This window comes from Micropterus dolomieu, linkage group LG20 (assembly GCF_021292245.1).
Source record: "Micropterus dolomieu isolate WLL.071019.BEF.003 ecotype Adirondacks linkage group LG20, ASM2129224v1, whole genome shotgun sequence".
Taxonomy (NCBI): domain Eukaryota; kingdom Metazoa; phylum Chordata; class Actinopteri; order Centrarchiformes; family Centrarchidae; genus Micropterus; species Micropterus dolomieu.
In genome coordinates, this window is record NC_060169.1 from 23,858,426 (window position 1) to 23,882,619 (window position 24,194).

General features: G+C 39.6%; 1 protein-coding gene across 1 annotated transcript in view; it reads right to left on the reverse strand.

Moving 5' to 3' along the window:
• ush2a (Usher syndrome 2A (autosomal recessive, mild)) overlaps window positions 1-24,194 on the reverse strand; it is a 162,560-nt gene that overhangs the window by 26,308 nt on the left and 112,058 nt on the right. The window contains exons 43-49 of the mRNA XM_046033282.1: window positions 18,081-18,188; window positions 16,215-16,398; window positions 13,850-14,007; window positions 10,139-10,300; window positions 9,324-9,486; window positions 6,590-6,807; window positions 6,363-6,499 (exon numbers count right to left, since the gene is read on the reverse strand). Coding sequence (XP_045889238.1) covers window positions 6,363-6,499; window positions 6,590-6,807; window positions 9,324-9,486; window positions 10,139-10,300; window positions 13,850-14,007; window positions 16,215-16,398; window positions 18,081-18,188 — 1,130 coding nt within the window. The remainder of the gene's footprint in view (window positions 1-6,362; window positions 6,500-6,589; window positions 6,808-9,323; window positions 9,487-10,138; window positions 10,301-13,849; window positions 14,008-16,214; window positions 16,399-18,080; window positions 18,189-24,194) is intronic.

Here is a 24,194-nt window from a genome sequence, read left to right on the forward strand (position 1 = left end):
GCTAACATTTCTGAGCCCCGTTTGTTTGGGTGAAGTCCGTCTGTCTTAAAAAGAGACATTCTTTGCCAGAAAATATTAAAATTATCCACATAAAACACACGGTGAGCCCTGCAGGCGGACTGGAGCCAGTCGTGGAGGCCAAGGAGTCTACTGAAGCGGCCAGCACCGCGACCAACTGTGGGAATGGGACCAGAGATAAAAACGGACTTTCCACACTGCTTTAAAAAGTTAAAAAGACGGTTAAAATCTGATTTTGTCAGCTCAGACTGCCGAAGAGCTGTGTCATTTGTTCCGACATGGACTATCACTCTTGTGATGGAGGACGGGAGCGACGGCATCAGGTCCTGGAGTTTTTTTAAAATGTCAGCCGTGGTGGCACCGGAGAAGCAGCGAGTGGTAGCGTTAAAGAAACGGAGGTTTCTGGTTATATATATATATATATATTTATGTCCCTTACAAGTTTGGATCAGTGGCATCCATTTAGATCCAAGGTTGAACAGATTAAGAGAATCAGGGTGTCCAGCAGATGCCTCCTTGTGTTGCAGCCGGAGGTTGTAGAGGCAATATGGCACAAATATGGCATCAGAGGTGGACCTGTTCAGAACATTCCACTGGAACAGGATGCTCTGGCAAACCCGGGGCCAGATCACCTCCTCTCTGCCTTTCCACCATTTCCACTGATAACTGAAACCCTGCATCTGGTACTGGAAGCCCTGCTTTTGAGACTCTGGAGCAGGAGGGGTTGCCGGAGCTCATTGTGGCCATTCTAGACAATGCTTGTGATTCCATCAGACACGTTGTAGCGCTTACCAGAAGAAGACCAAACCAACAAAATCTAAACAAGTCAGCAAAATCAGTCAGGCAGAATGCTCTGATTCTGAAATGCTCTCTGTGTGGTATGAAGCTGTGCAGAAAATGGACCAAAACTGGGTCGCAAAGAGCCATTGCCCGGTAGAAGCACAAAAAAGTAAATTACAAAACAAATTAACAACAAGTCAACAACGTTGGGCAGACAAAGTGTTACGTATGTAACTACAGTTCAGTGAATTCTGGATGACTGTCAGAGTTCTCGGTCACTCTCTATAGACATTTTTCATGCTGACGTGGGTGGGCTTATATAAACTATGCTGTGTCATCCCAAGTCACATGTGACTTTGTTGATACTGAATACTAGACCTGCGTGTGCGCAAGACAGATAACATGCAGTGTTAAGCGCTGCCTCTGGCGGCACATTCAGAATTCACAGAACCATAATAACATACATAACTCTCAATTTATACTGCATTAGTGTAACTTAGAGGTGCTGGTAGGTAGATTTAGTTACTTCTGGTCAGAGCCAGGCTAGCTGTTTACGCCTGCTTCTAGTCTTTCTGCTAAGCAAAGCTAAGCTAAGAGATACATTTTGCCAGTGAGTAATCAATACTTGTCATAGAATGGGGTTTCCAGCCACTTTGAGTGAAAGCAGACCTAACTTTAATTTTCAACATTATGATGCTCTTTTGTACTTCAGAACTTTAGTAATGTTAGCTCGCTTGCATGTGAAACAGGACACCTGCCGGCTGAGCTATTCTCAGTCCCTTCTGTGATGCTGACTTTTTTGCCTTACATATGAGCAGGTTAAATTGTATCCTCTTTGGTCACATCTGTATTATGCATATCCAAGCAAACTCATGTGTCAGTCAGAAACACTTTCCAACATACAGTATGACATGTTGACACAAGTCGTAAACTATGTATCTGTATTCATACAATATGTTCACACCATGTGTTTAACACTATTACTTGTTTGTCCCTATCTAATCATTCAACACAGCTGCAGACCATTCATGTCTAAGTACACACCACATATTCTGATAACGTGTCCATACTTATATATGTCTCCTTACTGCGCATGCCTAAATACACACATTCTGTGTAGGTGACACACACACACACTGAAACCTCATGTCGGCTTTGAGACACAGTTCGCCGGCTGGCCCTCACTGTCCCACACTCTCTGACGGGCTCTTAATGGTAAACTAACAGATTGTAAACATGCTGCTAGCTCTCTCTCTTTCTACGTTCTTGGAATTAATCACTCTTTCTTTCGCTCCATCTCATTGTCTCTTTCTCTCTCTTCTTTCCTCACTCTCCTCTTCCCTTATACCCCTTTTACTTCATTCTTCCCCCTCTATCCCCATCCCTTCATCCCCTTTCCTCTCTCTCCCACTCTCCCTTTTCCAGGGGTATTTTTTAAACAATGTGTCCTTCATGTACGGTTGGTTACGGGGTGTACAGAAGGACATCATTAGCGCTGGTGGTTAAGCTGTAATTTACACCATTACCGAGGTAGGGGCCATTTTTATTGCCTAGTAAATTTCAGCTCTGAAATATTTAGACCATATGGCTCAATTTGTGTAATAACCTTAATTTCCAAGCACCCTTCAGCTCCCTTCAGCGCCGGCTGTTGTTGGCGGATGGCAGAGTGGTGTGTGTACACATTCATATGTGTGTGCAAGGTTCAGGGTTGGAGTGCGTGCGCGCACGCACGCACGCACACGCATACACGTACATAGAAACATGGACATGGCAAAAATGTTAATGCATACTCTACACATTGCACACTGTCTCTTCCACACACTTTCACTCATTCTTTCATTCACACACACTAAAACACAAGCGCACACACACACACACGCATGTATGCATGGCGGTAGCAGATTAATAGGGTGTCAGCTTGTGTTTGGGTGAGGGAGCGTCAGGCGTCGGCCAGATGGTTCTCAGGGATGATGACTGTCAGGGGTCCTGCTCTGATCAATGGGATGTATTAATACAGCACACATGCACACTCACTCACACACACACACACACACACACACACACACACACACACACACACACACACACACACAAATTGTTGAACATACACACACAAAACAAAAAAATGTTATGCATGCACACAGGCACACGTGCAATCATATTCAGACATATGTATCCACATAGATTAACACACACACATATGTATGCACGTGGTCTAACTTCACCAGTGATCCCAAGGGCCACAGTGTAACATCTGGAAGAGCCAAGGGAGTGAGGAAAGGACAGAAAAGTAAAGGAGGAGAAAGAGGGAGGTGGTAGGCAGGGAAACACAGGAGGCAGGAGAATTTAAAATGTGGATAGAGGGAGAAACGATCAGTGACAGATGCAAGGGAGGAGAGAGGAGTGACTGGAGGAGGGAAAGGAGGTGCAAAGAGGGAAGAGATAGCGGATTGAGGAGGTGTAGAGAAGGGTTAAAGGTGGAAGGCAGATAGAAAAGAAGAGCTGGGGAAATGAAGGGTGCAGTGGAAAGAGATGTAGTGGAATGAGGGTGGATGCAGAGGAAAACAGGACAGAGACCATAGAAGGGAGGGACTGAGGAGGAAGAAAATTAGGGACAGAGCAGAAAAATGTGGAAGGTAGTAAAATATGTGGAAAAAGAAAGATAGAAGAAAAGAGAAAAACTGAACGTGGGAGTGGGGGGGTTGGCCCAATGAAGCCCTTGGCTAGAATTTGTTGAGAGCAAAACTAACGTATGTAGTTAGAAAGTCAATGAGTTTTCCAGAGACGGGAAATACAAACAGTTCATTTTCATGTGTAAAATTAAAAAAAAAGATCTGGATGGAGGGATGGAATGAGAAAAAGAATAAAGAGTGAACACCATCAGGAAGAAAATTAAGAGAAGAAGAGAGAGGACAAAATATAATGGATAAATATAAAGCAAAAGAGAAGTAAGGGAGCCCATGATGCAATAAAGGCAACTTGACAGGGTTGTTTGAGTGACTAACATGTCTGTCAGAAAGGTGTAAAGCATGGAGAGTGAATTTGTGTGTGTGTGTGAGATTGTGTGCGCCAGGCGGTGCACAGGGGTCTAGTGAGGCAGGCCGCCTGCGCTTCGTACCCTCATTCCGTCCGATTGCCATGACGACCCCATTAATCAGCCAAGCTGGCACAGAGCAGGGTTCCCAGCCCAGCCTGAGATCAATACACACACAAACACACACATACCAAATGGACATAGACACATAGACACACACACACAAACAATGCATCCACAAACTAAGAAATTTTGTGCAGCAAAGAATGGGCGGATCAGTGAACATTACGGTCAGAAAAAATTAACTAAGCAATGATGAAGAAGTGAGGATGAAGCATACAAGAGAAAATAAAAAAATATAGAGCTAAAGTGGAAGACTTAATGTCACTTCCTGCAATTTCTCCTTAAGGGCTTCTGAAAACACAATTTACAATCTATATTCTACGACAAACTGAAAATATACTATAGGACTTCCTATTAACAAATCATAACATTTGAACCCTTAGTGATTTCAGTCATTTTAAGGAATGATTAATCTGTTAGCATTAAAACAAACTCCACCCACCCTCTCTTTTAACTTTTTTATGTTTATGTATAATCAATATTAGTTGTTTATTTTAAATCGCACATATCTGTCTAGACAAATGATGTGAACTGTATGACGTACTATTGACTGTTACGTTTACACAGATTCAGTACCACATCACAGATGAGTCTCCCTGAGTCCAGGGTTACATGCAATATGTTTGGAATTCACATTACAATATGTTGTTGACCTGGATTTTAAACAATTTGCATTTTTATAAACTGAAACAGATTTTCTGACTGGAAACGAACCCGGAAGGTTTGCACTGACCCAAATAAATAATAGTAATAATAATAATAATGTGATGGCTTAGAAAAAAATGGTTTATCCCTATTTTCCAAAAGTCCATTTTCCAGCATCCTAGATAATAGTCACTCTTTTGACTGATTGCTTGTTATCTCTTAAACCACCAATTAATTTGCATTGGAAGTGTTAAACATTTATCCAATATTGCTAACTAGCACAAAGTCAAGACACAAATGGTACAGAATCCCATATAACCTCTTCTGTTCAAGTTTGCTCAGAACTTTTTTCACTTTCCTTGTCTATTCCTAAACAACGGAGCGCATGTTGTGAAGGCAACCGCATGACAAATGACCGCCACCAAAATAAGTCTATGCCATGTCAATGAGCCTCTACACAAACTCACATACGCACACACACAAACAGAGTGTTCCATATCAATGAGAAGGTGAAAGGTCTCCATTTACATCTTGTATTAATTATGAGTGACAAGCCAAAGGTCACGGAGGGAGAAGAGGCCACTAGTATGGACAGAATATAGATCTATACTTCTACCTCCTCTCCTTCCTCCTTCCCCTATCTATCACTCTGTCTCGCCCCTCTTATTCCTTCAATTGTCACCCCCCCACCCACTTCTTTCTCTCTTTCTCTCACATACACACTCCCTCTCTCAGTCTCATATTTTCTTTTTTCTAATCTCTATGAACTGTGTTGCTCTTTGACTCTGTCTCTGCCCATTTCTTTTCTCTAAATGTGTGCATTTTGATGTGATAATCTCTATTCCTCGTTTTCCTCCTCCTCCTTTTTTCATCCATATCATCTACAAATCTCTACTTATCTTGTTTGTTCATGCTTTTGTTTCTTCTTTCTCCTTTTTATAAATGGATATTTACTGCATGCAAGTAGAATCATAAAAGAATGAGCTTCAGATATTAATATACAGACACACACACGCACACACACACACGCACAAACACACACACACACACAGACACACATGTTTGCAGAGAGGATGCAAGCCACTGTGAATATCCCCGCAGCTTTGGGTGAACTTATCCTGCCAACTCATATTTAGAGTAGATGATAGCCGTTAACAGTAGTATGCAAGTGTGCATGTAATCTTCGTGTCTGAGTCGGTGTGTGCGCCTTTGGTTTAAAGGGACTTCCTTACAGATATTTCCTGTGTTGGAGAATCATGAATGGCACAGAATTGTGGGAAGGGCCCCTGAGAATAGCAGGCCAGGCAGTGAGTATGTGTGTGTGTGTGTGTGTGTGTGTGTCCTCAGGCCCCTCACTGGCAAACAGATGGCACCAGCACCACAGGTAGAGTCCAAATTTCTTCACATGCATCACAAATGACAATAGACACACACACACACACACATATATACACAGAATATACTGTAAATCATATATGTCAATAGTTTTTATCTATTTGTTAATGCTTGGGAATTTTATAAATGTATTATGCATTTATAAGCATGTTTGCATAGTTTGCGTTCACAAGCTTTTGCATATGTGAGTAATCCTACCAGTACTTAGTCTCCTTTATAGCTGTGTGCTTTACCCAAATGATATTGGATACAACACATAGCGGCAGAAATGTTATCAAGAAGGAGACTCTCCTCACACATAAATGCATGCATGCTCCCGTCATCCAGTTTTCACTGCGTGTGCATCCATGTGTATGTGGGCATTTACCTCCACAGTGAGAGCAGTAACAGTAGTTGAGTTGAGCGTTGGGTCTTGTTGTTGCTTCTTGTAAACCAGTCTATAATGGGAAATGAGACCGTTGGGCTGTCCCGGTTCACTCCATTTCAGATGGGCTGAATATGCACCTGTCAAAGTGCACACAGCGTGTTGGACTGTCAGTGTTTCAACACAAAATAACATTTTATACCAGTTGACAGGTGACTGTGAGAACTCACCGGTGGGTGTGACAGTGGGAGGGGCCATATCTTGTGGTTTTGCCTGTAAAGTCTGACCTAAAGCCCACTGGCTCAGAACTGAGCCTTTGGAGTTGTGGGCACGAACCCTGTACTGAAGGTAGTTGAAGGGTCGCAGGGCGGGGCTTGCATCAAAAAATTCAAGAGGCCCACTGGACCAGATGAAAACCAACAGCTCCTCCTCTGTTCCTACTGGACGCCTATAATAGAATAAATATTTGGATCAGCCAATCATCATCATTTATAGCACAAATAAACAAAATGTCTCGGACTGAGCCACACAACACTATTCAACACATTCAGCTAAATTTATAGTTTTCCAAGACATGCTGTTGTTGTGATGTTAGCTGTGAATATTGCTGTCTGGAGCAGGTGTGCTGGCTGTGACTGTCTTGTCCTCTCTGCATGTTAGCGTTGCAGCAGCAACTGTAGCGACAGTTTGCTAACCCACAACCGACCGAACATTAGTTACATTACTTGCTGTATTATTTTTCATGTACTTTAGGAACCTTTGGTTACTAAAACAGTACAATATTTCCAAAGGATACTTTATGTATCTGTTTGCACCTGCAATGAATTACAATACATTCAAAATACTCTTGAATTATGCTCCAAACAAATAAAAATATATTCTCAAGTGTGTTATCTAAATGTGTTTTACTATATTTTAGTGTACTGAAAATAACTAATAACATAAACTATAACTATAACAAAAACAATATGAACATCCACAATGCTGAATGATCAGTGGTCTCAAGCACACGCTGCATGCTCAAGCTGAGTCTGCAACTTATTAGATATTGATCACCAGTTACTCTAGTAAATTGTGCAGAGAACCAAAAAAAGCAACAAAAGGATAAAGACTGTTTTTCAGTATATCTCAGGTTTGGTCTGTCAATGTTTTATCATTCATAAAATTGCTCTGAAAGTGATCGCAATAATATTGTTTGTCGTTACAGTTGTGGTATGGACTCCATCCACTTGAGTAAGAAACATTTTTAACATGATTTTTAACATTTTGAAACTATATATTTACAGTTATTGTTATAGTTATCATTCTTGGTGTGGACGACCCTTTAGTTTGTATGGAACTGAAATAAAACATGCAACATCACGTCCTAAACATCATGTGTAAGTCACTGGCTGATGCAAGCAACCTGATGTCTTGGTAAGCCTCTTCGTCTGTGATTACATAGGGTTTCAGGTGAGTGTGAGCGAGCGAAAGAGAGAGATTTTCCTATTTTATCCAAGTCCCTGTCTGCCTGAGTCTGATCATGCCAGGTGTGTCAGTGTGTGTGTGTTTGTGTGTGTGAAGTGCTATGCTAATGTGTGTTTCCTGAGGACTTAAAGGGCTTAGTCTGGTCTGACCCTGCATACAGATCACACACTCTTTGGTCAACAAGCAGACCACGACCTTCAGCATGCATTAATACTCACGCACAGCTGCACATACACACGCACAAAGTATGTAGATTGATAAACAAACATTTGCCTGACGACATGTCACCAAAACTTCTATACTTTTCTGTATGAAAAGGTAAATATGTTTATTATGTGTATGGACAGAGTGTGTGTACAATATGTGATGTATGTGTGTTACTTCTGGTTCATTAGTGTTGTAGTGATAGACTGAGTAGATAATGTGAGCGCGTGAATACGTTGGTTTGTGTAAGTAGGCAATAATGTAAAAATGTCTGCTTGTCTGTACTTCATTATTACCAAAAAAAAGATTGCTCCTCCAGACAGCGAGTCGCATATAAATAAAACACATATGTTCATTTGAAATGGATGCTTCTTTTATTTCAGAGGTATGCAAAGCTAAAAGCTGGGATAAAATATATGAATATATGAGTACATCATTTATGTATACAAGTATACAAGTACTGTACATCTCAGGCACATGAGCACCAATAGAAGAGTTGAAAAAATGTGGCCTAAACTAAGATTTTGTTTGGAAAAGCTCATGTAACAGTCAAAGTTTTGTGCCAAAAAACACACATAAATTAACTTTGTCTGTTTAAAATAACATTATGGTAACTCAGATGATTCAGATGGACACTTAAAAGGGATATAATACAGAATGCCACAGGCATTTAGTACCTCAAAACTTGACACTGTCACCTAAAAAGATGACAACCATGATGCATCATTGTCATAATCACTGCAAAAATGGTAGGAGGTCAGAGTGGTTGGTTGGGTGTGCAAAGTGGGTGATTTTGATACTGTCTCCTACAACCACCAGTGTTGGTTGCTTTTAACCATGAAAGCAGTCTGGCCCTTACTTCAACCAAGCAGTTATACAGTAGTTGCCATAATATAACCATATCTTAAAAATAGGCGGGCAGGTTAGAAAGTGTTGATGAAATAGTGTTAAGGGTAACTTTGGAAGACAAACTGTGTAGCAAAATTTGTCCGTTCGCTCCTGAGATGTCAACCCATTCTTTTTTGGTATAAGGAGGAATGTGCCCTCAGTAAAATTATCAAGGTCTGTGTGATTAGTGTTTCCAGCACCTTGTTATTTCCATATTGCTAAAAATTCCAGAGGAAAAAGGGGGCCTTCCAGTATACATAGTATACATACAAGTATACATAATAAAGCAGGCACTGGTTATATGTCTCAATGTACTGCTCATGCAATGTACATTTTCATTTTTGTATGTATGTACAGTATGTATACAGTATAGTGTATATGTGTTTTTTTGTATGCGTATGTTACCTGTATATGTGGTAGGATGTGATGAGCCCATTGGGTTTTTCGGGGGGTGACCAGTGGATCTCCAGGACATTGGCTCCAGCTGCCTTTACTGTGGGGAGTGGCAGACCTTCTGGGGCGGTCTCCAAAGTCCGAACATATGCTCCCTCTCCTACTCCACACCCCTCTCCAAGGGGCAAAACAGAAGCAATTTGTCACAAAACCCACATTTACAGGAACATGTCTTCAGTGCATTTGTTTATTTTACATTACCAAATCAATTAAATCAAATCAATCAATTATATATCTTAAAGCTAAAGCAGGTTAATATGCCAGTGGGAAAAGACATTTAGCTATTGTTAAACATCTTTGTTTAATGACTGGTTGGACGCAGACTGCATCATAGGTCTTCTCACATAACGTGATGAAGTTGATGAAAATGATCAGATGCATCTAACAAGGTGTCTTTAGCATACTCAGGATTTTAATTTATTCGGCTATCTTTAAAGTCCACAGAGAATAAATCTAGTGTGCTTTACCAACATTGTTTTACATAAAGGAGACACCGGTTACATGTTTCAGTGCACTGCATGAACATTTCATTGGTCAGATTTGCAGATGACAATGTTCATGATTATAGAGCTTGTTAAGAAGCACAGCCTGTCACAGAGTTACATGTCAACCAAAATAGTGATGCTATGTACAGAAGTTTCATTCATGTCCTCAGTTTAACAGTGTATGAGGCTTTTATTTATTTATGTTTTTTACAGCGCACAACTGATTATTTTATTAAGGATAGTAAATCTTTCAAACTGAGATTAATGTAATCAGATATTTACCAATTTGACAGGCCTGCACTCTGATGTAATAGGTGGTGAATGGCTCTAGACCCGTCACAGTGAGGTGCAAGTCTTGTCCAGCATGATTATGGATTATGGCTCTGTCACTTCCTGGATTTAACAGGATGTTGTAGTTTACAGGTTGGCTGCTGGTGAGCTGAGCTGTGAAAATGGAAAGAGACACACAGAATATCATTAGCTTTAGTAGTTAGTTATGTTTTTTGCTGGATTGCATTTGAAACTGAAACAAAAAAGCATAATGAATCAATCCAGATGGACATACCAAGCTGATCATAAAAGCAGTATTTATAAAAACGTGTGCTTGTAATCTTAAGTCATTAAACAGGACTGGCAGACAATGTATTTCTTCTCTATTGCCACCACAGCTAAAGATAAGTGAAGAACTTCACACTTTAATTACCTACATGTGGTTCTTAGTACCCAAAAGAGCATTTTTTAAAAACAGGGGCAAAGAATTGTAACATTTGAAGGTCATTGTCTGCTTCAAATTGCAAAAAAGACCATTTAGCCTAAATATAATAGGCTGTAGTACCATGCACGCTATAAGTACTACAAAAAGGCAGTTAAATGAGTCAGTCTCTTCTCCTATTTTATTAGGCAAAATAACAATTTTAATTCATTATTTATGGGCACAGTGAAGGAAGTCTTACTATATGTTGCAAACTGCTGGAAAATTTTGGAACATGGTCACTTTAGGTAACTTTAAAATGACAGAATTTTATTGTATATAGAATATAGGTAAGAACAAATGTTTGTATTCATCATTTAAAGTATTTGTCTGTATTTAAAGAAATGTTAGATGTGAATAAATGTAAGTAACCATCGTACAGTATATGATTTCAGTATACCTATATAAATGGCCATATTGTTGTCTTATAGCTGATGACTGATCTTGCCTTCACAATCCTGACACTGTGGTCGCACAACTAGACGAATACACACAAATGTACACATACAGAAACACCCACACCCACACCCACACCCACACCCACACACACACACCTAGACTTTGTTAATATTCTCACCGGAGGTTTTTCCATAATTCAGGCCAACTGTATTGTGATGGGTTATTCAACATTCATGAACTCTGGATATCTCGAGAACGAACTGATTACCAGACAAATGAAAGACTTCAATTATTCACCCCCCAACTCACATATGCACACTTGCACCTACATACACACACCCACCCACACACACCCACAAATCCACCTTTGACTCTAGCACATGGTGCTGTGAGCACACTTTGGCTGCATTAACACACTTCCACACAGTTCACACACACTAAGGGATATTTATGTGTAAGCATACACACAAAGGGGCCAAGATGCATCTCTCTTTCATCAGTAGGTAGCTTAGCCAAAGAGGTTTAATCATCAATGTGGTATTTAAGTTCTATTATTTACAACCAATCAGCTGTTTTGCTATCTTCTATTTCACACACAATGCCCACAATTACAAATGCACCCATGTACACTTACATTCAACAAAACGCACACACACATACAAAGTGCTCTCCCACACACATAAGCACTCACACAAAGATAGACACAAACACGATGACGGAGGAATGATTCTAGAGTAAACGTCTATTTAATAGCCATACGTCAGTGCTTTGACAGTGAATGTATGCATGTGAAGACACAAACCCATGTGCATGTACGTACACAAATACAGACACACTGGCTGGCATGCACACAAACACACACATAAACACACAAGTCGAAAACACTCCAGACTCTGGGCTCAGGGAGTTAACCAAGCGTGAGAACCCAGCCGATATTTCCTCACCTTTAAAATCAGCCAGTAATGACGATAGAATAGGCCTGCCTATGGAAATGTCTCCACAGTGATGTGCACACACAGATATACACACTCAAATACACATGTATAAAGATGCATGCATAAACACAAATATACACACACAGAAGATATACACACCCACACACAACAGAGTGAAGTGTCTAGTCTAGTCGGCCCTATAAGCGGTTTCTGAGATAGGAAATCAGCCTAATGAGAGCGTAATAGTCAATGATAGATGGGTTAGGGCAGACAATCACTGCCCCATAAGCATGAAACTCAGCCCTGGGTGTATGCTCATGTAAACCTGTGTATGTAAATGTGTGTGTCCAGGTCTTGAGAGGCCAGAAGGTGAATGGAAAACTACTGGGGTCTCTGGTTTGAGTCTGACCCCTCTCTCTGTCTCCTCATATCAGAGGAAGACACTATTCACATGGAGGAAAAACATCTCTCTGTTCGGTTGAGCATGATTTTTTCTGCCCTGTAGAACTAAATCCAAGGAATGCTACAACCACTGTTTTAATTTAAAAATATTTAAATTATAAGGATATTGCTGCTTGTGAAAACATTTTTATCTGGTAAAGAAACTGTACGTATCGCATTAACTCTATTCCCAGTTTCTGTTTAATATAATCTCAGGAAATTACTATGAATTCTGCTCATTCTGTGGATTTATTTAGAAAAGGTCTTGCTATAGTGTGACAAGTCTATGTTTAGGTATTTCTAAGTTAGAAGGTTAAGACAAATGCAGTCTTCCCTTCTGAAAACAGATTTTAAATTCTTACAAACACTGAATTGAGCCCCTCTGGCTGTCTATGATGAAATATTCTTAGTGACCAATTAACCACAATGCCACCATAAAACCAGGGTTTGTGAAATTACTGACAAAATTCGTCAGAGGTTTGATTGGTTATAGCAATATTGTGTAGTATTTTTATCTTAAAATGACAGCTTTAGGATCATGTGACCGAGCAAGAGACTGGGTGGCAAGCTAGCTAACAAAGCTAGACAGCAACTGATGCAACAGCACTTTCAGTAACGTTACTGATGTTAATTGATAACTTGAGAGAGTTATAACTAATGATGAATGAACGAGCAACATTATGTAACTTCTACCATGAAATAACAGCTGGTGGAGAGTGGTGCCGGTGTCGTGCCAGAGCAGGCTCTATGGACATAACGTTGGCTAATGTTAGAAGCAAAGAGACCGAAGAGGACGTTGATGGAGGAAACTAAGAAGACATAAAGAGAGTGACCTAGCAAGAGGCTACTGGACGCTGGCGAGAGCTTTGTGATATAAAAAACTGCAAGACTCCAAGCTTGCATTCTTTCTGTTGGACTGGTAAGTAATATTGCTATGTCTTGTGTTGTTGCACCTGCTTGATGTTTGGCTGTGTTAGCAAAGTTGTTTACTTTGCTGAGTGTAATCATAAGAAATGCACATGTACTGCTGTTCTTTACAACAGCAGTGAATTACACTCTGAAATGGTAGGGGCACCGAAATTCTGAAATACGTGAAAGTAAATTCACATTTGAAAGTTTTTGCTTAACAATATCATCAATGCTACAGAAACAGGAGTCTCCAGTATAATTTGATGATACTAAAGAGCAGCCAGTTTTCATCATTTCAACTTTGTTTCTGAGTCAAAATGTTTAAATTTTATCTAATATTTTCATTACAGTGTAAATGTGACACAGCCACACACAAAAATCATCCTTCACTTTTGAAGAGGCTTTACAAATTATTTCCTTAGATACACATGTGGTTAAACACTGTTAGGTACTACATAATACACTTTAGTTCTTTCAACAGAAACTACAATCTGTGATCCATACTGATTCAAAATAAATACATTTTCCATCCATCCATACATTTAGATAGCTACTCACCAGGAGCGGTCCAGGCAAGAGAGATGGAGTGGGGGCCCGACACTGTCACGTTGTGGGGAGGTTGGATCCCAGTGGGGCACGAGACTGGTGTTTGTATAACATATTTGTCACTCACACCAGTCCCACGCCCTGTACTGGCCTCCAGCTCATACACATACCTGAAGAGACAGCGGGGTAAAGAGGGGTGTAGAGAAAGCAGCAATAGATAATCTATTTTTCCAGCACCATCAAGAAGCACAAAATCAGGTCTTAATGTTGCAGCGGGGGGTTTTCAAAACGTCCCCAGCCCTGCATGAGCACGGGGGATGTATTTTGTAAATGTCTAAAAAGTTCTCTATATGTTGGGGCAACTCCATGGTAGATCAACAAGTATGCATTAAGAACATATAGGTCATGTCATTTCTGACAAAAATATTTCATGACATTACCCCCCAAAATCTCTTAAAGGATAGGCTTTTTAGGTGGGAGTCAATAATTAATGAAAACAACCTCTGGAAAGACTCACAGAAATCATGGCGTCTTGCAACCCCAGAAATAGATTCAAACCTATGTGTGTTTGTGTGAACATGTTCGTGTGTGTAAGCTCATACACTCGAGGTCCATTTCTTCCACTTTTTCCCTCTCTCTCGACCCACTCTCTACCTCTCTCGCCCATGACATCATAAGATAGAGTTCCCTTTTAAGAGCGTGTGGCTGGCTGGTGCTAAAGCTTACATTAGCTGTGTAAGTGGGCCACCATTTAACATTAAAAGCCTTTAATTTGCTATAAACTCCGGCACACATGCATTAATAGGCGGTGGTGTTAGGTTATTGTTCCTGCACAGAGCGTTTTAAACAGGAGGCCATTAGCACCTCTGCAGTGTGTTAGAACGCAGTCAGGAAGAGGTTTTAAAACTACTCATATGTAACTCTCATAGACACGCAAAAGAAAACATAAATACATAAATAAATACACTTCACTGAGGTGCACCAGCTACAGTAAAGAGATAGAAAGAGAGAGAGAGAGAGAAATCATCCCAGGAGGAGAGCAAAACAGACACTGAGTGTGATGGAGAGGGAGAGTTTTATCATGGCATAAGGTTTCAGTGGGAGAATGAATTTCAACACTTCATCACTGCAAGATATTTACTTAAATGTAAACACCGCCTTGGGATATCAAAAGTAAAATGGTGTGTGTGTATGTGTGTGTGTGTGTGTGTGTAGTAGGTAATCGGTGAAAGGGGCATTTGCATCTGTTGGGTTCTGGATGTGGCTGTGTGTGTCTGTCCTGCGGGGCCAGCCAAAGGGAATAGGTTAATTCTCTCGTCATCTTAGACACTTCCTGGGCTGCCGAAGCAAAGTGACAGCTAATCAACATTGTCATAAATAATCAATGGCCACTTTGAGCAGTCTCATGCACAGACACATGCACACACAGATAGGCACGCTTGGGTACACACTCACACACATGGGCAAAAACACACACACACACACACACACACACACACACACAAGTCTGCCCGGATAATGGGGCTGGTGCTCCCTGTGTAATTCTTGGCGCAGGGCTAAATTGGGAAAAGAAGGAAAGGAGGAAGGGAATGAAGTAAGAGGGAAAGGATGGGATGGGTGGGAGGGTGAGAGGAAAGAGAAGTGAATAGGAAGCGAGACAAGTGATGAGAAGCGAAGGGTCGGGACGGGAATGCCTTCTGGCAGACTATCTGGAATTAGGGAAAATTAAACGTCACACATGCACAAAGTCCTATCTTATTTCTTCCTTCCTTTCTCTTTCACACACACATAGAGAAGATTGGAGTACTGCATGGTTTTATCCCAAGAATTCTATTTCGGGTAAAGGGAAATTGTCTCAGGAGAGAGAAGGCCGAGGAGAGAGAGAGAGGAGGAGAGGGGTATCATTTTACACTCCCATAATTAAAACAGAAAATCCATCTTGGAAAGAAGACACGGATTAATAAAGGTTAAATGAAAATAAACAGATAAAATAAAATCTACGCTCCACTGCTGTCTGTAAGCAAAAGCCAGATCTGATTTGTGATTTTAGTGTGTGTGTGTGGGGTAATGTTTGTGTCTGTCATTGGCATGTCAAATATTTGCTCATTAAATGACACAAACAGACATATACAGAGCGCAGTCCTGAGAGAGAGACATGGATGGGACGATAGGAGAGCTTTTTAAAACAGGGTGACCCCGATATAAACACACAAACGATCAAATGGGAAAATTGAGGAATTAAAGGGATGATTAATTGTGACGCTACAAGTGAAGTGTGTTTATGCATGTGTCACTTATAAAGTCACTACATATGTGCACATACTTGCACACTTTTGCATTTCAGTGTGTGTAAAGTGTGCGAGTGCATGCTCTCTACCTGCGGTTTGGCAGGAGTCCAGTGTCAGTATAATTCAGGTCACGGTGGTCTCCGGTAAAAATAGTTTGACCGTCTCTTTTCAGTATGTAGTGGCTGATGTGTCCATTAGGCTGGGATGGCTGATCCCAGTACAGCTCCACCACAGACGTGTTTACCATCACATGTCTGGGCCTTGACCATACACCTAGAGAAGGAAAGAAGGAAAGACTTTGGGTTTTTTGACAAAGGTGTGTGTCACAACATACCATTATAAATTGACGACTGTGGTACTATAGAAACACCCAAGCCTACAAGTCATATTCTCCAGGCGTAAAGAAACATGATTGTTGGGTACAGATCGCAGAAAAAATTACAAAATCATTTTTCAATCAATATTTATTTCAGTGAAAATAAAATAAATTACATTTGGCACCTAAACTGGCACATATCATTGTTATTCTTCTGTTTATTCCAAGAAAACTAAAGTGCAACACCTCATGTACATAAACAGGACTTTTCCGGAGAAACACCTTCCTTACACCAAAGTGTACAAACGCAAATCCAAAAGCTTGTCTTGTCATGAACTGAGGACAGGTTGAATCACTCTTCTAACTGAGAAGAGATTAACAAATTTAGAAGGCAAGATTTTCTCATGAGATTATAATGAAACCAGGAGAGGAAAAGGACATAGGACAGCTACACATGATGTGGTTGAAAAATTCATTTCTTAACAATAATAATACGTATTTCATTATTTGAAATTAAAAAGGAACACAAATTGTCTAAAACTCAACCATTTGCTTATGTGCAGGAGTAGAGCTTAATTAGCATTTAATTAAATTTAACTTGTTTACTAATATATAAACACAAACATGAGGCAGATACGGCAATTAAATCTCACAGATTAATGTATTTAAGATGACATACAATTTATGTAGTGGACACTGAGACGCAAGGATAAGTGTAGGGAGTGGTGGGAAGGAGGAGCTTAAAAACAAGGAATAGGAGGATAGGAGGAAATAGGAGGCCCATGTAAAAAAAAAAAGAGATTAGATAGGCAGAAGGAAAAGATCAAGACAAAGGAAAAAGAGAGGCAGTAGACAGAAAGGGAGGAAAAATTTAACTGACTGTATTACATAAAAATCCATGACGCCATTTTAATCAGGCAACAAATTAATGCTTTGTTCCACTGCAGTCAACAGTGAGGAAGAAGAGGGAGAGAAATAAAGGTGAATGGCAGCGAGATATAGTATAGGGAGACCACAGAAGGACAAGAGAGGGGGAGGATTCAAAAAGGAGAGCAGTGGGAGGAGAAAAGATAAGTGAGTAGAGAGGAGAGGAAAAGGAGAAGAAAATATGTGAAAGAGGAAATCAGTAAAGAAGACACAGACATGGTCAATGGTAAAAATCAATTTACAGAAAGCAAGAGATGATGTTGAAATTCGGCATTAAGCAAAATGATAATATCTTAAAGTTTTGATGTTGTTTTGGATCCACCACTCAAGCTTTCATAATTATCAATTATATATATATATATATATATTAATATATTTAGAACAACGTAACATATTTTTTCCAGTAATCTATATTAACAAAAAGCAAAACTATTTACACAAATATTTTGTAAATGTATTATTTTTATGCGTTCATGTCATATTTGACATTAGCTATATATTATTGTTGAAAAAATGAATGTCTGATATTTTGTTTGGATCTGACATCTGACAGGTATATGAAATGTTTGAGACCTGTGGAATCGGATTGATCACATCTTTTGTAATATAAATGTCAGTACAAAACATCAAACAGAAAATGTGTATCTTCAATGAAGATATGAAGATTCTGCAGAAAGTTTGTGTGTGTTTGTGTGTGTGTGCGTGTGTGTACCATCAGGGACGGTTTGCAGGGTGCGTCCTGTGGAAGGTAAGCTGGCACCACATCCAACAGCTGTACAGGCCACCAGCACAAAACTATAGTCTGTGTATGGTTGCAAACCTGTAGCACAGAGACATGGATGAATGAAATCACAAAGGATGAATTTTGCACTTCAAATCACAAGCATGATGGAAAACCACAAACATATTTCCTACAGCCAGATAAATTTTTTAAAATATCATCACAATAAACTCTGCAGATGAGTTTTTTTTTTAAATTACATGGACAAATGGATAAGCAGTATTTGGGGATAAAAAGGAAGAGTAGACAAACAACAAAAAGAAAAATAGGGAAAAGTAAAAGAGAAAGAGTAAAGCTTGCCCGGCCCATATCACTAGCTGTCTTCTGAACTGTTTCTCTCTCCTTCTCTCTTTCTATTTCACTCTCCCTCCTTCTGTTCTTTCCACAGTCTCTCAACGGATGGATCCATATCTGTCGGTGTTAAATTATGCATGCCATAACTCAATAATGAAACAACGTAAAGATGGGCAGCCGCGGAACTGACATGGGATAGGACCGGTCCAACGCTGTAATGTCATCAGCTTTTGATCTATGATAATTATGATACCTCGGTATGCGTTTAGGCTACAGCGTCCAGACATGATTTATTTATAGGCACCTGCTATGCAGTCTAAAAGAAATCACACAGCGAATGAGTGGTCCTTTAACTGCAACCACACGAAATCAGTTTCTGGTGTTACACTGAACCGTATATAGTAAGATTTAAATACTGGAAGTTGCTACAAATCCTACCTGCACCTAAACAAAGTTATCCTCGAGCGTGAACCACTTTCTGGTGATTGAAAACCCCTGCTTCCTTCACATATATTTTCTGCCTAGTTCTTGATGTAAGGTAGATGGATGAGGACAAATACATGGATGCAAATCCTTAATCTTGTCAAGCGGGTTGACTGGATGTTTTATGGTCATTCACTTAGCTGACAGCATACAACAGCTTACAAATCAAATTCAAGGGAAAATGAAAGAACTAAAATGACTTTATTTAAAAAGGATGACAGCAAAAACAGGCTTTGGCATTGCATAATACAGTGCTTTGCTTTCTTTCTTTATGCATTAAATCTGCACTATTTTAGGTGAATTTATACATATTTTACGACATTGAGGCTTTTTGATAGATTAGATAAACATGTTTTAATATTCAAAAACATTTAGTTAATTATTTCTCTCATACCTAATAATGTTTTTTTAATAAAATCAATTTTAGACAAACAAACTCCTGCTTAACAGATAGAAAAAAGCAAATACATTATAAGCTATATCTTTTTACATAAAAGTGACATTTCCTCAGTGTTTAGGCAAAAAAAGACTCAAAATGTTTCTACGTGTAAAATAACATATTTATGATATAATTTAGCTAATAATCTAAATTATCTACTGGTGTTTCCATCTGTGTATATTTGGAGGTTGACAGACAGAAAGGGACACCCTACTGTGTCTCAGCTGCTATATGCATGTCAGTACCCACCCTGCGTTGACGGCAAAGAACATTTGCGCCAACACACACACACACACACACACACACACACACAATCTAATGCACAGTGGAGGGCTTCACCACGGTTTCCTCACGTCTCTTTCTACTGCTTAGCTTGCTTAACATGCCCCACAGCCTGCCACACTTAACCCAACCTCTGATCAGTGTGTGTGTGTGTGTGTTTGCGCGCAAATGTTCTCACAATGTTGCCCTGTGTTTGGGTTAAATAAAGGAAATCTGCCAGCTGTATGAAAGTACTAGAGTTGAAGCGTAAGGCTCTGTTACACTATTTAACTGTGCAACTAAGCGTGTGTATATGAGTGTGAGCACTCGAGCATGGTAAATGATAACTACGCTGCAAGTGATGTCATTTTTTGCAACACTGAATGAAGCAGTAACCCTTTCCTACATGTTTCGACATGCAGAAAGCCTGTGTTATAATATTTAACACAGATCACAAGAAGACAACTTTATGGGACAGTGAAGACGTGTGGCAATGGCTTCAGAGCTAATGGAAATTAGAAAATTAGATCAGATCTTTGTGCAGAAAATAAAATATTCAAAATGATTTAAGTGCCGCCTGTGTATATTAATTACACCCTAAACTCTGGGTGGGGACTTATCACAAAACCTCTATGCCCTCTATGAAATGAGCAATAAGAAACTAAAAGAACAATAAGATCAACAAGCATCAGCTGATTCTCCAAACACTCTGTCTCATGCTATTTTAAATATAAACAAAAGCAAGCACCAGTGTACTTCTCATTCAACACATGCAGATAGATGCAAACACACGCACAAACACTTTTAATGTTTTCTTGGTGTTTCAAATCACCTTTAACATTGAACGCCTGAGGAGGGCAGTATTGGTCTGCTGAAGAAATTCCACCATGTCTACCATGGTGTATGTGTATGTGTGTGTGTGTGTGTTTGTGCATACCTATATGTGCACATACCCATGCATGCTCATGTGCTTGATTATGGAAAGACAGAGGAAGTTTCAATCATTTTAAAAGTGATCAACAAGTGAAAAACAGGTGGAGGGCGTTTTGATGTGAGCAGCCAGCGGCTCACCAACACAGAGTGAGACATGGCTGTAACTGTCATCGTAATAGCTGGACACTGTGGAGACCGGTGTGTGTTTGTGCAAGACAGAGAGAGAAACAGAGAGAGAGACTTTGGCTGTAAGACAGAGTAAAGTGTTGGTGCTTACATTCAACAAAAATATCAAAGAGAGAGACTGTGCATGTGAGAAAAAGAACAAACAAGAGACAGGATTGTGAGAGTGTTGCTGTGGATTTCTCTTAAGTGTGTGTGTGTGTGTGTGTGTGTGTGTGTGTGTGTGTGTGTGTGTGCGCACGCTGCAGTAGAAGTAACTGATTTTAAACGGCATTTTATTGACAGGTTGCCGTTCCCTATTTGCATTAGAGAATATGAGTATGATGGGTACAGGCCACAGTTACCTGATACTCCACATAGACAGAGAGAGAGAAAGATGGTGAAGGGGAAGAGAAGACGGAGAGAAGGTTGGAAAGCCAGGCAGCAGAATAAGAGGAGAGAGAAATGTGACGACAACTGTTAAAGAGATGAAAGAAGCTGAAATGGAAAGATAGGGGAGAGAGCCGAAAGAGAGGGTTGGAACAATGAGAAAATGAAAGGAAAAAACACAGAGAGGAGAGCTTTGATAACACCTCTTCTAAATAATTAAGAGTTTGACTTCCTGTCTGTGGCTCCCTAATGCAGCGACCGTCTGGGGTGGAACAATGAGATCAGGTTCACACAGACAGAGAGACACACACACACACACACCCTAAGCAAGCAAGCCGGCTGCAGGTGAAACATATTGTCCTGTACATATTCAAAATACGCCCAACATTCACACACAAATACTTATGCACAGACGGCCACAGAAAAACACACACACACACACACACACACGCACACACACATACACACCCCTCAGTGTGGAAGACAAGACCAGAAAACTGAGAGGGAAAGAGGTATGAATGTGTCCTCTGGAACAGTTTCTATATATACATATTTCAATTTGTATAGAATGGCGCTTCATTTACACTAATATAGTTTAAAGTAAATATTTAAATGTATACTTTTGTGCTTGATTAAGTCCAATTTAATTTATGTCTGTTGACCCTGAGATAAAAATCTCCTCTTCAACATCTTTGTAGTCTTCTTCAGTCCTCTGACTATACATCTGTGGCCCTTTCTTTTATCAAGACAACAGAATGAGAGGAAAGAGTAACATGTGGATCCATATTATCTCAGAACCTCCTTCTTTACAGACAACTGTCCCCTTGAGCTCAACCTTTTCATTGCAAGCCTGCTAAAACTTCTGTTTCAAAAGTTAGAAACAGAATTCAGTAGGAGGTTACTGAGTGTGGTTGTTGAATAAGAGACTCTTTCTACATACTGTAACATTGATATTTCCCATGAAAACCAGACTCAGGATTGATACATTAAAAAAAAAAGTTCTTGTCTATCTCCTCTTCTCCTTTACCCAGGTCTACATGCTTCTACCTATAGTACGGAGCAATCAGAGCATGGACTATAGGAGAAACACATTAATAAATAAAAGAACATACTCTATTCCCTGCTGTTGTGAATTAATAATGAGCCTACAAAAGACCAATTAACCACATGATTAATGCCATAATCTATATAATTGCAGGCAATAATTTATTGTGAGCTAATGATAGCAATACTTAATATCGATTCACATGGGGTGTCTTTGTACAGTAGTGCTTAATTCTTTCTATGAAGTGTCACTTTTCAGAACTGCTAAAAATGCTATTAATAATAGTCTATTTCTTGCTTCTCCTAAGGCAAACTGTTGATTGCATTGATAAACAAAAAATAGTAGAAGCCACAATTTTTCAAAACTAAAAAAGCAGAAGTGTCAAAATGCCATTCATTCATGGTGTTACAGATTTGTTTTTGTGGCATTTCCTCCCAGGTGTAAAATGTAAATTTTTTCTGGAACGAAAAAACCCCACAAATGTCTAAAATATTTGAATTACATTCCTCATTTTTAATGCCTCAAAGCTGACAGTTTAGAACAATGTCTACAACACTGTATTTTTATATCTTTATCAAGCAATAGGTACTCTTAGATAAAATGTTTTACCATCTGCAGATGAAAGTAATTTTAATAGAAAACACTCAAACAGATCAAATAACATTTTTATTTCATTATTGTAGCTTAAAAATTTTTAATTTTCCAGTTTTTGTGGTGTGAGGGAGTGACTGTGCAAGCTCTTTGAGTGCCTGTCTCTGACAGTGGTGAGAACCGTCGGAGAGATGCAGGGAAGATGAATAATGGCGTATTAAACATTAAGGATGAGGGAGTAGCACAGCAATTATTCCTGTTCATATTTCACTGAAAACACTTAGATACATCTATCCATCTTTTCATCTGTCCCACTCCTTCTGTTTCTCCTTCACCATCTTTTAAAAGTGTCAATCTGTGCACCTTACACTCCCTCTGCTTGTGTAATTTTTCATCTCTTCTTTCTTTATTTAAGTTTTACTGTTGGGGTTACTCCCCACCTCACTCCCTCTGCCTACTTCTACCTCTCTGTTTCACTTTTAACTTTACTGTGTTTGTATTTAAAATTGTAGGTGCACATGATTTACTCGCAGTTACTCATTACAATACCAGCACATACATACAGTATGAAGAGGGACACTTGAGTCTTTTTTTTAAACATTTATCAAACATGTATAGTAGTGTTGTTCTAAGCTGCAGGTCTGGTTTAGGACAACTTTTGAATTAATCCGCAGCAGCCATAAAAAGTTGATCCACTTCTGATCCTTTGTTATTGTAAAACATTGTTCTGTATGTCTGTCAAAACCCAGGACTGAGATACATTATTACACAGGAACATATTTCTAGGTACCTGTGCTAACATGTGTTGTTACAAAGAGAGCTATAATGTGCAGGAATGAAATAGGGTGAGAGAGAGGGAGAGATAAAGGGAGAGAGAGAGACTGCCCTGGTAGTGGTTTTGGCTGAATGCGCAGGGTTTTCCAGTGTCTCACTGGGGGACAGGGAAATTTCACACACGCATGCTGGTTGCTTACACTGGCACATGGGGCTGGTACAGTATTACAGCACATTACCATCTCTATCTGGCATTGTTTGCTTTACCTCATGCCTACACATACAAACACACATGCTCGTGTGCACACTACTCCTGACCATACAAGCCAACCACAGGCGCCGTGGGAATACTCTATTGGCTACTGGCAAAGCTGATGCCTGGTCTGAGTCCAAGACAGAGCAGAGAAGAGAGCTGTGAAGGGAAAATGCCACTGAATTTCAGCTTCAAAAGATGTCATCACTTGGTACATCCTCATAAAAATAATAATACAGTAATACATAAAAATCAAATAAGCTTTGAAACACTTTAATTTCTGTATTTGAAGTAAGTTTAACTATTCCACATCCAAACGTTGGTCTACAGTTATCCTATTCTCTTAATATTTCCCTGTTTTGTTTCAGAAATGTGTTTTTATACAGACAAGAAACATTTGCTTTACAATGCTTCATGCAG